This window comes from Prionailurus bengalensis, chromosome E4 (assembly GCF_016509475.1).
Source record: "Prionailurus bengalensis isolate Pbe53 chromosome E4, Fcat_Pben_1.1_paternal_pri, whole genome shotgun sequence".
Taxonomy (NCBI): domain Eukaryota; kingdom Metazoa; phylum Chordata; class Mammalia; order Carnivora; family Felidae; genus Prionailurus; species Prionailurus bengalensis.
The window spans coordinates 5,247,427-5,261,491 of record NC_057360.1 but is presented as its reverse complement, the minus strand read 5'-3'; the positions used below and the strand labels follow the sequence as shown (position 1 = coordinate 5,261,491).

Sequence of the window (14,065 nt, the reverse complement as noted above, 5' to 3'; positions counted from 1 at the left end):
TACTGAAAGGAGGTTGTTGTTGTTGTTGTTGTTAATGTTTATTTATTTTTGAGAGCGAAAGAGAGACAGAACACGAGCAAGGGAACGGCAGAGAGAGGGAGACACAAATCCGAAGCAGGCTCCGGGCTCTGAGCTGTCAGCACAGAGCTCTAGGCAAGGCTCAAACCCACAAACTGAAAGATAATGACCTGAGCTGAAGTCAGTCGCTTAACCGACTGAGCCACTAGGTGGCCCCTGAAAGAGGAGTTCTGAATCTCTAACCATACTAGTGGATTTTTCTACTTCTTGCGGTTCAATATTGTTCAATAAGGCATACATGTGGCAAAACTAATTTTTATTTTTTTTTCGTGACAAAATGTCATATTTATTCAAAGATGTTTACCACATTCCTTGCTCTGTTCTGTATATTATGCTAGACATTATAAGAAACACAGCAAATAGTATGATGCCATTCTTGTCCTTAGGAGATTGTAGTAAAGAGAAAGCATTTATTCATATATGTATAATTTTTTAATATGAAATTTATTGTCAAACTGGTTTCTATACAACACCCAGTGCTCATCCCAAAAGGTGCCCTCCTCAATACCCATCACCCCCCCTCCCTCCCACCCCCCATCAACCCTCAGTTTGTTCTCAATTTTTAAGAGTCTGTTATGCTTTGGCTCTCTCCCTCTCTAACCTCTTTTTTTTTTCTTCCCCTCCCCCATGGTCTTCTGTTACGTTTCTCAGGATCCACATAAGAGTGAAAACATATCGTATCTGTCTTTTTCTGTATGACTTATTTCACTTAACATAACACTCTCCAGTTCCATCCACGTTGCTACAAAAGGCCATATTTCATTCTTTCTCATTGCCACGTAGTATTCCATTGTGTATATAAACCGTAATTTCTTTATCCACTCGTCAGTTGATGGACATTTAGGCTCTTTCCACAATTTGGCTATTGTTGAGAGTGCTGCTATAAACATTGGGGTACAAGTGCCCCTATGCATCAGCACTCCTGTATCCCTTGGGTAAATCCCTAGCAGTGCTATTGCTGGGTCATAGAGTAGATCTATTTTTAATTTTTTGAGGAACCTCCACACTTTTCCAGAGTGGCTGCACCAGCTTGCATTCCCACCAACAGTGCAAGAGGGTTTCCGTTTCTCCACATCCTCGCCAGCATCTATAGTCTCCTGGTTTGTTCATTTTGGCCACTCTGACTGGTGTGAGGTGGTATCTGAGTGTGGTTTTGATTTGTATTTCCCTGATGAGGAGCGACGTGGAGCATCTTTTCATGTGCCTGTTGACCATCTGGATGTCTTCTTTAGAGAAGTGTCTATTCATGTTTTCTGCCCATTTCTTCCCTGGATTATTTGTTTTTCAGGTGTGGAGTTTGGTGAGCTCTTTATAGATTTTGGATACTAGCCCTTTGTCCGATATGTCATTTGCAAATATCTTTTCCCATTCCGTTGGTTGCCTTTTAGTTTTGTTGATTGTTTCCTTTGCTGTGCAGAAGATTTTTATCTTCATGAGGTCCTAATAGTTCATTTTTGCTTTTAATTCCCTTGCCTTTGGGGATGTGTCAAGTAAGAAATTGCTGTGGCTGAGGTCAGAGAGGTTTTTTCCTGCTTTCTTCTCTAGGGTTTTGATGGTTTCCTGTCTCACATTCAGGTCCTTTACCCATTTTGAGTTTATTTTTGTGAATGGTGTAAGAAAGTGGTCTAGTTTCATCCTTCTGCATGTTGCCATCCAGTTCTCCCAGCACCATTGGTTAAAGAGACTGTCTTTTTTTCCATCGGATATTCTTTCCTGCTTTGTCAAAGATTATTTGGCCATACTTTTGTGGGTTTAGTTCTGGGGTTTCTATTCTATTCCCTTGGTCTATGTGTCTGTTTTTGTGCCAATACCATGCTGTCCTGATGATGACAGCTTTGTAGTAGAGGCTAAAGTCTGGGATTGTGATGCCTCCTGCTTTGGTCTTCTTCAAAATTACTTTGGCTATTCGGGGCCTTTTGTGGTTCCATACAAATTTTAGGATTGCTTGTTCTAGCTTCGAGAAGAATGCTGGTGCAATTTTGATTGGGATTGCATTGAATATGTAGATAGCTTTGGGTAGTATTGACATTTTAACAATATTTATTCTTCCAATCCATGAGCATGGAATGTTTTCCCATTTCTGTGTATCTTCTTCAATTTCCTTCATAAGCTTTCTATAGTTTTCAGCATACAGATCTTTTACATCTTTGGTTAGGTTTATTCCTAGGTATTTTATGCTTCTTGGTGCAATTGTGAATGGGATCAGTTTCTTTGTTTGTCTTTCTGTTGCTTCATTATTAGTGTATAAGAATGCAACTGATTTCTGTACGTTGATTTTGTATCCTGCGACTTTGCTGAATTCATCTATCAGTTCTAGCAGACTTCTGGTGGAGTCTATCGGATTTTCCATGTATAATATCATGTCATCTTCAAAAAGTGAAAGCTTAACTTCATATTTGCCAGTTTTGATGCCTTTGATTTCCTTTTGTTGTCTGATTGCTGATGCTAGCACTTCCAACACTATGTTAAACAACAGCGGTGAGTGGACATCCCTGTCGTGTTCCTGATCTCAGGGGGAAAGCTCTCAGTTTTTCCCCATTGAGAATGATATTATCTGTGGGCTTTTCATAAATGGCTTTTATGATGTTGAAGTATGTTTCTTGTATCCCGACTTTCTCGAGGGTTTTTATTAAGAAAGGATGCTGAATTTTGTCAAATGCTTTTTCTGCATCGATTTTACAGGATCATATGCTTCTTTTCTTTTATTAATGTGATATATCACATTGATTTGCAAATGTTGAACCAACCCTGCAGCCCAGGAATGAATCCCACTTGATGATGGTGAATAATTCTTTCTCTATGCTGTTGAATTTGATTTGCTAGTATCTTATTGAGAATTTTTGCATCCATATTCATCAGGGATATTGGCCTGTAGTTCTCTTTTTTTGCTGGATCTCTGTCTGATTTGGGAATCAAAGTAATGCTGGCTTAATAGAATGAGTCTGGAAGTTTTCCTTCCCTTTCTATTCTTTGGAATCTCTGCTTTAAATGTCTGGTAGAATTCCCCTGGGAAGCCATCTGGTCCTGGACTCTTATTTGTTGGGAGATTTTTGATAACTGATTCAATTTCTTTGCTGGTTATGGGTCTGTTCAAGTTTTCTATTTCTTCCTGTTTGAGTTTTGGAAGTGTGTGGGTGTTTAGCAATTTGTCCATTTCTTCCAGGTTGTCCAGTTTGTTGGCATATAATTTTTCATAGTATTCCCTGATAATTGCTTGTATTTTGAGGGATTGGTTGTAATAATTCCATTTTCATTCCTGATTTTATCTATTTGGGTCATCTCCCTTTTCTTTTTGAGAAGCCTGGCTAGAGGTTTATCAATTTTGTTTATTTTTTCAAAAAACCAACTCTTGGTTTCATTGATCTGTTCTACAGTTTTTTTTAGATTCTATATTGTTTATTTCTGCTCTGATCTTTATTATTTCTCTTCTTCTGCTGGGTTTGGGGTATCTTTGATGTTCTGCTTCTATTTCCTTTAAGTGTGCTGTTAGATTTTGTTTTGGGATTTTTCTTGTTTCTTGAGATAGGCTTGGATTGCAATGTATTTTCCTCTCAGGACTGTCTTTGCTGCATCCCAAAGCGTTTGAATTGTTGTCTTTTCATTTACATTTGTTTCCATGTATTTTCAAATTTCTTCTTTAATTGCCTGGTTGACCCATTCATTCTTTAGTAGGGTGTTCTCTAACCTCCATGCTTTTGGAGGTTTTCCAGACTTTTTCCTGTGGTTGATTTCAAGCTTCATAGCATTGTGGTCTGAAATATGCATGGTATAATTTCAATTCTTGTATACTTATGAAGGGCTGTTTTGTGACACAGTATGTGATCTGTCTTGGAGAATGTTCCATGTGCACTCGAGAAGAAAGTATATTCTGTTGCTTTGGGATGCAGAGTTCTAAATATGTCTGTCAAGTCCACCTGATCCAATGTATCATTCAGGGCCCCTGTTTCTTTATTGATCCTGTGTCTAGATGATCTATCCATTTCTGTAAGTGGAGTATTAAAGTCCCCTGCAATTACCACATTCTTATCAATAAAGTTGCTTATGTTTGTGATTAATTGTTTTATATATTTGGGGGCTCCCGTATTCGGCGCATAGACATTTATAATTGTTAGCTCTTTCTGATGGATAGGCCTTATAATTATCATATAATTCCCTTCTTCATCTCTTATGACAGCCTTTAATTTAAAGTCTAGTTTGTCTGATCTAAGTCTGGCTACTCCAGCTTTCTTTTCTTTCTATGATAGATAGTTCTCCATCCCCTCACTTTCAATCTGAAGGTGTCCTCAGGTCTAAAATGAGTCTCTTGTAGACAGCAAATAGATGGGTCTTGTTTTTTTTTATCCATTCTGATACCCTATGTCTTTTGTTGGAGCATTTAGTCCATTTACATTCAGTGTTATTATAGAAAGATATGGGTTGAGAGTCATTGTGATGTCTGTAGGTTTCATGCTTGTAGTGATGTCTCTGGTCCTTTGTCGTCCTTGCAACATTTCACTCACAGAATCCCCCTTAGGATCTCTTGTAGGGCTGGTTTAGTGGTGATGAATTCCTTCAGTTTTTGTTTGTTTGGGAAGACCTTTATCTGTCCTTGCATTCTGAATGACAGACTTGCTGGATAAAGGATTCTCGGCTGCATGTTTTTTCTATTCATCACATTGAAGATTTCCTGCCATTCCTTTCTGGCCTGCCAAGTGTCAGTAGATAGGTCTGTCAATAGTCTTATCAGTCTCCCTTCATATGTTAGAGCATGTTTATCCCTAGCTGCTTTCAGAATTTTCTCTTTATCCTTGTATTTTGCCAGTTTCACTATGATATGTCGTGCAGAAGGTCGATTCAAGTTACGTCTGAAGGGAATTCTCTGTGCCTCTTGGATTTCAATGCCTTTTTCCTTCCCCAGATCAGGGAAGTTCTCAGCTATGATTTCTTCTAGTATACCTTCAGCACCTTTCTCTCTTTCTTCCTCCTCTGGAATACCAATTATGCATACATTATTATGTTTTATCGCATCACTTAGTTCTCTAATTCTCCCCTCATACTCCTGGATTTTTTTTATCTCTCTTTTTCTCAGCTTCCTCTTTTTCCACATTTTTATCATCTAGTTCACCTATTCTCTCCTCTGCCTCTTCAATCTGAGCTGTGATCACCTCCATTTTATTTTGCAGCTCATTTGTAGCATTTTTTAGCTCCTCCTGACTGTTTCTTAGTCCCTTGATCTCTGTAGTAATAGATTCTCTGTTGTCCTCTCTACTTTTTTCAAGCCCAACGATTAATTTAATGACTATTATTTTAAATTCAGTTTCTGTTACATTGCTTAAATTGTTTTTGATCAGTTTGTTAGCTGTCGCTACTTCCTGGAGTTTCTTTTGAGGAGAATTCTTCCATTTCATCGTTTTGGATAGTCCCTGGAGTGTCATGGAACTGCAGGGCTCTTCCCCTGTGCTGTCTGGAGTAATTGCCTTGGTGGGTGAGGCTGCAGTCAGACCTGATGTCTGCCCCCAGCCCAGCGCTGGGGCCACAGTCAGACTGGTGTGTGCCTTATCTTCCCCTCTCCCAGTGGCAGCACTCACTGTGGAGTGGTGTAGCCCCTGTCTGGGCTACTTGCACACTGCCAGGCTTGTGGTGCTGCTTCTATAGGATCTTGTGTATTAGCCAGGGTGGATCCACAAGGTGCACAGGAGTGGGAGGGGCAGACTCAGCTCACTTTGCCTTTGGTGACCCGCTTTGGAAGGGGCCCTACGGCACGGGGTGGTGGCGGCGGCAGGGGGTGGGGGGGAGGCAGACCTGCCGGAGAGATGGATCCACAGAAGCACAGCATTGGGTGTTTGCGTGGTGCAAGCAAGTTCCCTGACGGGAACTAGTTCCCTTTGGGTTTTTGGCTGTGGGATGGGCGAGGGAGATGGCGCTGGCCAGCACCTTTGTTCCCTGCGAAGCTGAGCTGTGTCCTCTGGGGCTCAACAACTCTCCCTTTCTTTGTTCTCTAGCCCTCCTGCTCTTGGAGCAGAGCTGTTGACTTATAACATTCCAGATGTTAAGTCCCACTGGCTGTCAGAACACACTCCATTGGACCCCTCCACTTTTGCAAGACGGATTTGGGGGTTCTGTCTTCCAGGGTGGGCTGGCTGCCCCTCCATCACCCCAGCTCCCTCCCGCCAGTCCATGTAGTGTGCACACCTCCTCTCCACCCTTCCTGCCCTCTTCCATGGACCTCTTGTCTACGCTTGATCCAGAGAGTCCGTTCTGCTAGTCTTCTGGCAGTTTTCTGGGTTATTTAGGGAGATGTGGGTGGAATCTAAGTGATCAGCCAGACGTGGTGAGCCCAGCGGCCTCCTACACCGCCATCTTCCCTGGAAAACCTCTGAGAGTCTATGTATCCAAAACTAATTTTTAAAAAGCACAGGAATGTGAACACAAGCGCAAACACAAAATCAGGCGAGTGTTTATGTGTAAGCAGGTAGGAGTGGAGGAAGGAGAGACATGGAGCATTTCTAAGGTATGGGTAGCGTTCTGATTCTTGATCTAGGTGATTAATACACAGATGTTCATCTCAGTATTATTCTTTAAATGTGTGTGTGTATCATATACTCTTTTTGTATATATGATACATTCATAATAAAATTATTAAATGTGTGGTTTTTAAAATTTTTTTAATGTTTATTTTCGAGAGACAGAATGAGACAGAAGATGAGTGGGGGAGGGACAGAGAGAGAGAGAGGGAGACACAGAATCCGAAGCAGGCTCCAGGCTCTGAGCTGACAGCACAGAGTCTGACACGGGGCTCAAACCCATGAACTGTGAGATCATGACCTGAGCCAAAGTCAGATGCTCAACTGACTGAGCCACCCAGGTGTCCCCTAAATATGTGGCATTTTTAAAGAAACACAAAGAAAATATGTGTATATATAATATTAGAGGTTCATTCTTTTTTGCTTTACATCCAAATTAGTTAGCATGTAGTGAAACAATGATCAGGAATAGATTCCTTAATGCCCCTTACCCATTTAACCCATCCCCCCTCCTACAACCCCTCTAGTAACCCTCAGTTTGTTCTCCATATATATGAGTCTCTTTTGTTTTGTCCCCCTCCTTGTTTATATATATATATATATATATATATATATATATATATATATATGTATATATATATATTTTTTTTTTTTTTAAATATTGCCTTGGATGCCATAAAATACCATCTACATGATGGTTTAGAATCAGGGTTTAGAAAAGGTTATCCTTATAAAAGATACATTTTGTAGTAAAACAAGAAAGCAAAATAGAAGAGATCATTTTGAGCAGGACTTAAAAAACAGTAGAACATAAAGACAGGAGAATGGAAGAGGAACTCCCACGGGACATTAAGAGCACCAATAGTTCTGAGAGGCAAACAGAAAGAACACACTTGAAATATAATATGGCAAGGGAAATTGAATAGGGAAAAATATGGAGATTCCCTGAAAATCATTTGGAATGGCTTGAATTTTTTCCTGGATATAATTAAGGGGCCATTGATGTTTCTAAGCAGAACAGCACTTAATGAAATTCAGTTTAAAGGAGATAAATTACAACATGGCAGATTAAATACAATTGTTTATCTCCACTCTCCCCCATAATCTCAGTAAGATAGTTGCAAGCCTACAAGGAGAAGCAATGGGAAGGGAGGCAAGAAAGTAGAAAGCAGAGAGAGAAGTAAGTGGTAACTGACTTAGTAGAGCATGAAATTGTATTAATTAAGAGCTCACAGAGGGAATTCTAAAGTGATGGGGATCCCCCAGTGTGCCTTCAGTTCTTTCCTCCTGCTCTGCTCCCTGAATATGGAAACCTAGCATATATCCTGGCAAGATAGAAGAGGAGTTTTCTTTGTGTTAACTGATCAGACCTACTTAAAATAACTTAAATTGGAGTCAGAAAGGAAAAAGCACGATGGAGCACATGGTGAGCAAGAAGTGTCCCTCAGAGCTGACCCACACACAACTTGTTACAACTTCTCTCTTAAATATTAGACAACCAAAGACTAACAGAGAATTATAGGTTCCAATATGAATGTCAGACACCTGAATCAATAAAAAGAACAGTAGAACTCAGAGGAAAAAACACATAGAGGGAGCCAAAGAAAAGATCACAAAAAAGTATAAAATCTTCAGAGAAAGAGAAGATATTATACACATAAAAGAAATTAAGATGTTATAAAATGGGAAAGAAGTAAGAAAAGAACTTTGAAATGTGTATGATCACCATAAAAAAATCAAACATTTGAAAACAAAATGATAGACGTGGAAAATTGAAGATGTGGGTTATATATACAATGGAATACCTACTTGGCAATCAGAAGGAATGAAATCCTGCCATTTGTAACAGCATGGATGGAACTGGAGGGTATTATGCTAAGTGAAATAAGTCAGTCATAAAAAAGACAGATATCATATGTTTTCACTCATATGTGGAACTTGAGAAATTTAACAGAAGACCACGGGGGGAAGGGAAGGGGAAAAAATAGTTTCAAACAGAAAGGGAGGCAAACTATAAGAGACTCTTGAGGAAAATAAACTGAGGGTTGATAGGGGGACAGGGGGCTGGGAAATGGGTGATGGGCATTGAGGAGGGCACTTGTTGGGATGAGGACTGGGTGTTGTATGTAAGCAATGAATCATGGCAATCTACCCCCCAAACCAAGATCACACTGTATGTACTGTAAGTTAGCTAACTTGACAATAAATTATATAGAAATAGAGAAAGAAAGAAAGAAAGAAAGAAAGAAAGAAAGAAAGAAAGACAGTAAAAAAAAAATAAGGAAAAAGAAAATTGAAATGCTCAGTATGTCTTAGCTAGGCCTTGAGTGCTGGCTCCTTTCTAGGCCTTGTAGATAGGAAGTTATCCATTCAAACAAAATAGTCACCGATGCTTAGTTATAATGAGGCTATACACATATGAAATTATTATTATATATAGAATAATATATTTATATTTATATATATATACATACGTGTGTGTGTGTATATATATGACAATGTAACAAAATGGTACTGATGATTTTTTTATGTTTATTTATTTATTTTGAGAGAGAGAGAGAGAGAGAGAGAGAGAGACAGTGGGGAAGGGGCAAAGAGAGAGGGAGAGAGAGAGAATCCCAGGCAGGCTGTGCACTGTTAGTGCAGAGCCTGAGGTGGGGCTTGAACTCACAAACCATGAGATCATGACCTGAGCTGAAATCAAGAGTCAGATGCTTAACCAATGAGCCACCCAGGCACCCCATGATTTTAGAAATTGTACTTGAAAATGATGTTACCGAGTCAGTAGTGTGGCTTGCCAAAAACAGTAATTGCATTGAGTGTCATGGCAGCATGGTGATTTAGTGATAACCCTACAAATGCCCCAACATGGGCTGCCTTGACCTGCCAGGACCACAGTCCGAGTGGGCAGAATGCCATCACCCAGATATGTATTCACTGAGGAAATAGAAAACTCAAGAGATGTTCACTGAACATCTACAACCCGACATCTCCTCGATTGTCCTGCTAAGAAATTCTCCTTGGAATTTTTCACGACTTCTGAGATTTATGGTAGAATGCTTGTTTTCACAAATTCCTCTGTATGTCCACTCAAAAGATAGACCCAGCCCTGTTGAATAATAGAATACCAAGAAAAAAAGGGGGAGATCCTAAAATCTTAAAGAAAGGCAACCCATTTAAATAATAGCAAGAATCAGTGTATCATCTGGCTTTTCATTAGTAAACTTTAATACAAAAAGAAGGGAGAAGATGCCCTCAGAGCTCTGAAGTCTCTGCCTAATTTATCCAGTAGGTGTGTAAAATATTTTCAGATATTCGGGGGTCTCAAAATTTTATGATCATATATTTTCTATTCACATATACATGAATGTACGTTCATATTTCACATTCATATATATTTTTTATGTTCAATTTTATACTTTCACAGAGAGGTACTGAAGGATGTGCTTTAGCCAAACCAGAAAGATCAAAGCTCTGGACTGAGAACATGGTGCCTTCAGCCCAGAGAGTTATGAAATGAACAAGTACTAGATGACCAGTCTTTACCACATGGAAAATATTAGGGAGCACCATTTCACCTCCTGGCACACTTAGGAAACAACAGATTTTCAAAATCAAATAATTATTAACTCTAGGAGAAGGATTATGAATATATATATGTGTATATGTGAAGATGTAATTATAGTACGACAACTGGCTCAGTAGTAAACAATATTTACATAGTAAAACAATGTAAACCCTATAGTTAGCTAAACACTGTGATGTTGGAGAAGAGACGTATGGGTAGTTAAACTTTATGAGCAATACGTCTTCATCTGTCATATAAGAAGCCAATAGATAATGTGTAAAAATTATATATTAAGAGAGAAGCATAAGAATATTTGAGAATTTGGAGACACACTGCAAATGAGAGAGCTGTAAGAGTCCAGATTGTTTTCCTTTGGGAACAAGAGTGAAGAATGTGGAGAAATGGGGCAGGGGTAGCCTTTTAGTGCTATTTAATTTGTTTCACCCAGATTTATGTTGATAAAAATAAAATTTTTTTAAAGATGATAAATGTCAGTAGTGTACAAAATGGATGAGAAGAGAGATAGGCCATTACATTTTTATACATTCTATGTTTATAATTTCTACACTTAGGTCTAATATTTTATATACATAATTTTTTATATTTAATTTTTATATTTTTAATTTTCATATTCTTCTTCTTCTTAGGACCTGGCATATTTCAGTGCCAATGACAACAGATGATGTGCTAAAGGAAATTAAAGGAAATCAAGTGGCTTTTCAAGACTGCTTTATTGCAGATGTTCTTTTCCTGCTGACCTTCCCTTTGTTGACAATGCCCGAGATTCCTGACTCTTTACCAATCACTTCACCACAAGGTAGTCAGTTAATATTAGCCTGGGCTTCTTGTGTTCTTTCATCAGTTGTGGTGGTAGCTGATATGGAGACCTTTCAAACAAATGATTCATTCCGTACTTGGACCAGAATCAGAGTGCCTCCAAACATTTTGACTGACGATGAGAGACACAATGTGTCTGATGTGAGCATATCATGGGATGGAATATTTTTTCTAATAAATGGTATTCTTTACATCAAAACTTTTACTGCGTTCAAAAGACTGGGAAGAAATGAAAATCTTCCTGATGGTGGAATTATTGGCATTACCTCAAGAAAATGGTGTTGGGCCAGACATTTATTAAAGGTTAGTAAAAGATTATATATATATATGTATATTAGACTTACACATTTAGACAAATTCACCATATCACCTAATTCCATGATATAAAAGAGACTATACTATGCAGATTTTGCAGAGCTATTTTATTTTTGGTGGTAAGTAAAACCATCTTCCTAACCTAAATTTTCAGAAGTCTCTGTTTAGAGATGCTTTTCCAACAACAAAGAATGAAAAAAATCTTGGTTGTTATTATGCAGAGTCGTTTAATTATATTATGAGAGTTTTGTTTTACATCGATGTGGGCAAAAGGCCCAAAAAACTATTTTACCCAAAGATATCATGTGCTCTCAAAATTGGATTAACTTTTCTTTTTGACAATATAGTGAATAAAATATTTTAGACATTCTGACATGTGTGAGGTGATATCTCCTTGTAGTTTTGATTTGCATTTCCCTGATGATGAGTGATGTTGAGCATCTTTTCATGTGTCTGTTGGCCATTGGCGTGTTTTCTTTGAAAAAAATGTCTATTCATGTCTTCTGCCCATTTTTTTAAATTTTTAAAATTTTTATTTTTTAATTTACACCCAAGTTAGTTAGCATATAGTGCAACCATGATTTCAGAAGTAGATTCCTTAATGCCCCTTACCCATTTAGCCCATCCCCCCTCCCACAGCCTCTCCAGCAACCCTCTGTTTGTTCTCCATATTTAAGAGTCTGTTTTGTCCCCCTCCCTGTTTTTATATTACTTTTGCTTCCCTTCCCTTCTGTTCATGTGTTTTGGATCTTAAAGTCTTAACATGAGTGAAGTCACATGATATTTGTCTTTCTCTGACTAATTCATTTAGCATAATACCCTCTAGTTCTATCCACGTAGTTGCAAATGGCAAGATTTCATTCTTTTTGATTGCCAAGTAATACTCCATTGTGTATATACACCACGTCTTCTTTATCCATTCATCCATCGATGGACATTTGGGCTCTTCCCATACTTTGGCTACTGTTGGTAGCGCTGCTATAAACATTGGGGTGCGTATGCCCCTTCAAAACAGCACACCTGTATCCCTTGGATAGATACCTAGTAGTGCAATTGCTGGGGCATACAGTAGTTCTATTTTTAATTTTTTGAGGAACCTCCATACTGTTTTCCACAGTGGCTGCACCAGCTTGCATTCCCACCAACAATGCAAAAGAAAGCCTCTTTCTCTGCAGCCTCGCCAACATCTGTTGTTGCCTGAGTTGGTAATATTAGCCATTCTGACAGGTGTGAGCTGGTATCTCATTGTGGTTTTGATTTGTATTTCCCTGATAATAACTGATGTTGAGCATTTTTTCATGTGGAGGTTGGCCATCTGGATGTCTTCTTTGGAGAAGTGTCTATTCATGTCTTTTGCCCATTTCTTCACTGGATTATTTGTTTTTTGGATGTTGAGTTTGATAAGTTCTTTAGATATTTTGGATACTAACACTTTATCAGATATGTCATTTGCAAATATCCTCTCCCATTCCATAGGTTGTCTTTTAGTTTTACTTATTGTTTCCTTGGCTCTGCAGAGGTTTTTATTTTGATAAAGTCCCAATAGTTTATTTTTGCTTTTGTGTCTCTTGTCTTAAGAGACCTATCTAGTAAGAAGTTGCTATGCCAATGTAAAAGAGGTTACTGCCCGTGTTCTCCTCTAGGATTCTAATGGTTTCCTGTTTCACATTTAGGTCCTCATTTTAAATGTATTTTTGTGTGTGGTATAAGAAAGTGGTCCAGGTTCATTCTTCCGCATGTCACTGTCCAGTTTTCTCAACACCATTTGATGAAGAGACTGGGTTTTTTTTGCATTGGATATTCTTTCCTGCTTTGTCAAAGATTAATAGTCCATATAGCTGTGGATTCATTTCTGGGTTTTCTATTCTGTTCCATTGATCTATGTCTATTTTGGGGCTTATACCATACTGTCTTGATTACTACAGCTTTGTAATATATTTTAAAGAAAGAACAAATTTTAAAAACGAATTAGAAAGTGTTTTGAACTATGGGCACCTGGGTGACTCAGTTGGCTAAGCATCAGACTCTTGATTTCAGCACAGGTCATGATCTCAGGTTTCATGAGTTAGGGCCCTGTGTTGGGCTCTGCACTGACAGTGTGGAGCCTGCTTGGGATTCTCTCTCTCTCTCTCTCTCTCTCTCTCTCTCTCTCTGCCCCTCCACCGCTCACGCTTTCTCTCTCTCAAAATAAATAAACACTTTTTAAACTGAAAGAAACAAACTGTTTTGAACTGAAAGAAAATGGAAACAGAATATGTCAAAATTGGTAGGATGCTACTGAAGAGATACTTAGAGGGAAAATTTATATTAATCCTCTATATTACAAAAGAAGAAATATCTCAAATCCATGATCTCTGCTTCCACTTTAAGAAACCAGAAATGATGAGACGCCTGGGTGGCACAGTCGGTTAAGCAGCTGACTTCAGCTTGGGTCACAATCTCGCGGTCCGTGAGTTCAAGCCCCCGCGTCGGGCTCTGGGCTGATGGCTCAGAGTCTGGAGTCTGCTTCCGATTCTGTGTCTCCCTCTCTCTGCCCCTTCCCCGCTCATGCTCTGTCTCTCTCTGTCTCTCAAAAATGAATAAATGTTAAAAAAAAAATTTTTTTTTAATAAAAAGAAGTAAAAAAAAGAATAAACATTAAGAAAAAACTAAAGAAGAAACAGATGACATGAATACTCTTACATCAATCAAAGAAATTGAATTTGTTATTTAAAAACCTTCCCACAAAGAAACCTCCAGGCCAGGAGGATTTCATCAGTGTCCT

The 14,065-nt window shown here is 38.7% G+C and overlaps 1 protein-coding gene across 2 annotated transcripts in view; it reads left to right on the top strand.

Moving 5' to 3' along the window:
• The window catches only part of CATSPERE (catsper channel auxiliary subunit epsilon), a 198,455-nt gene that overhangs the window by 111,933 nt on the left and 72,457 nt on the right, over positions 1–14,065 (top strand). For both annotated transcript variants that reach the window (XM_043567779.1, XM_043567780.1), the window contains exon 9: positions 10,797–11,289. In XM_043567779.1, the coding sequence (XP_043423714.1) occupies positions 10,797–11,289 (493 nt within the window). The remainder of the gene's footprint in view (positions 1–10,796; positions 11,290–14,065) is intronic.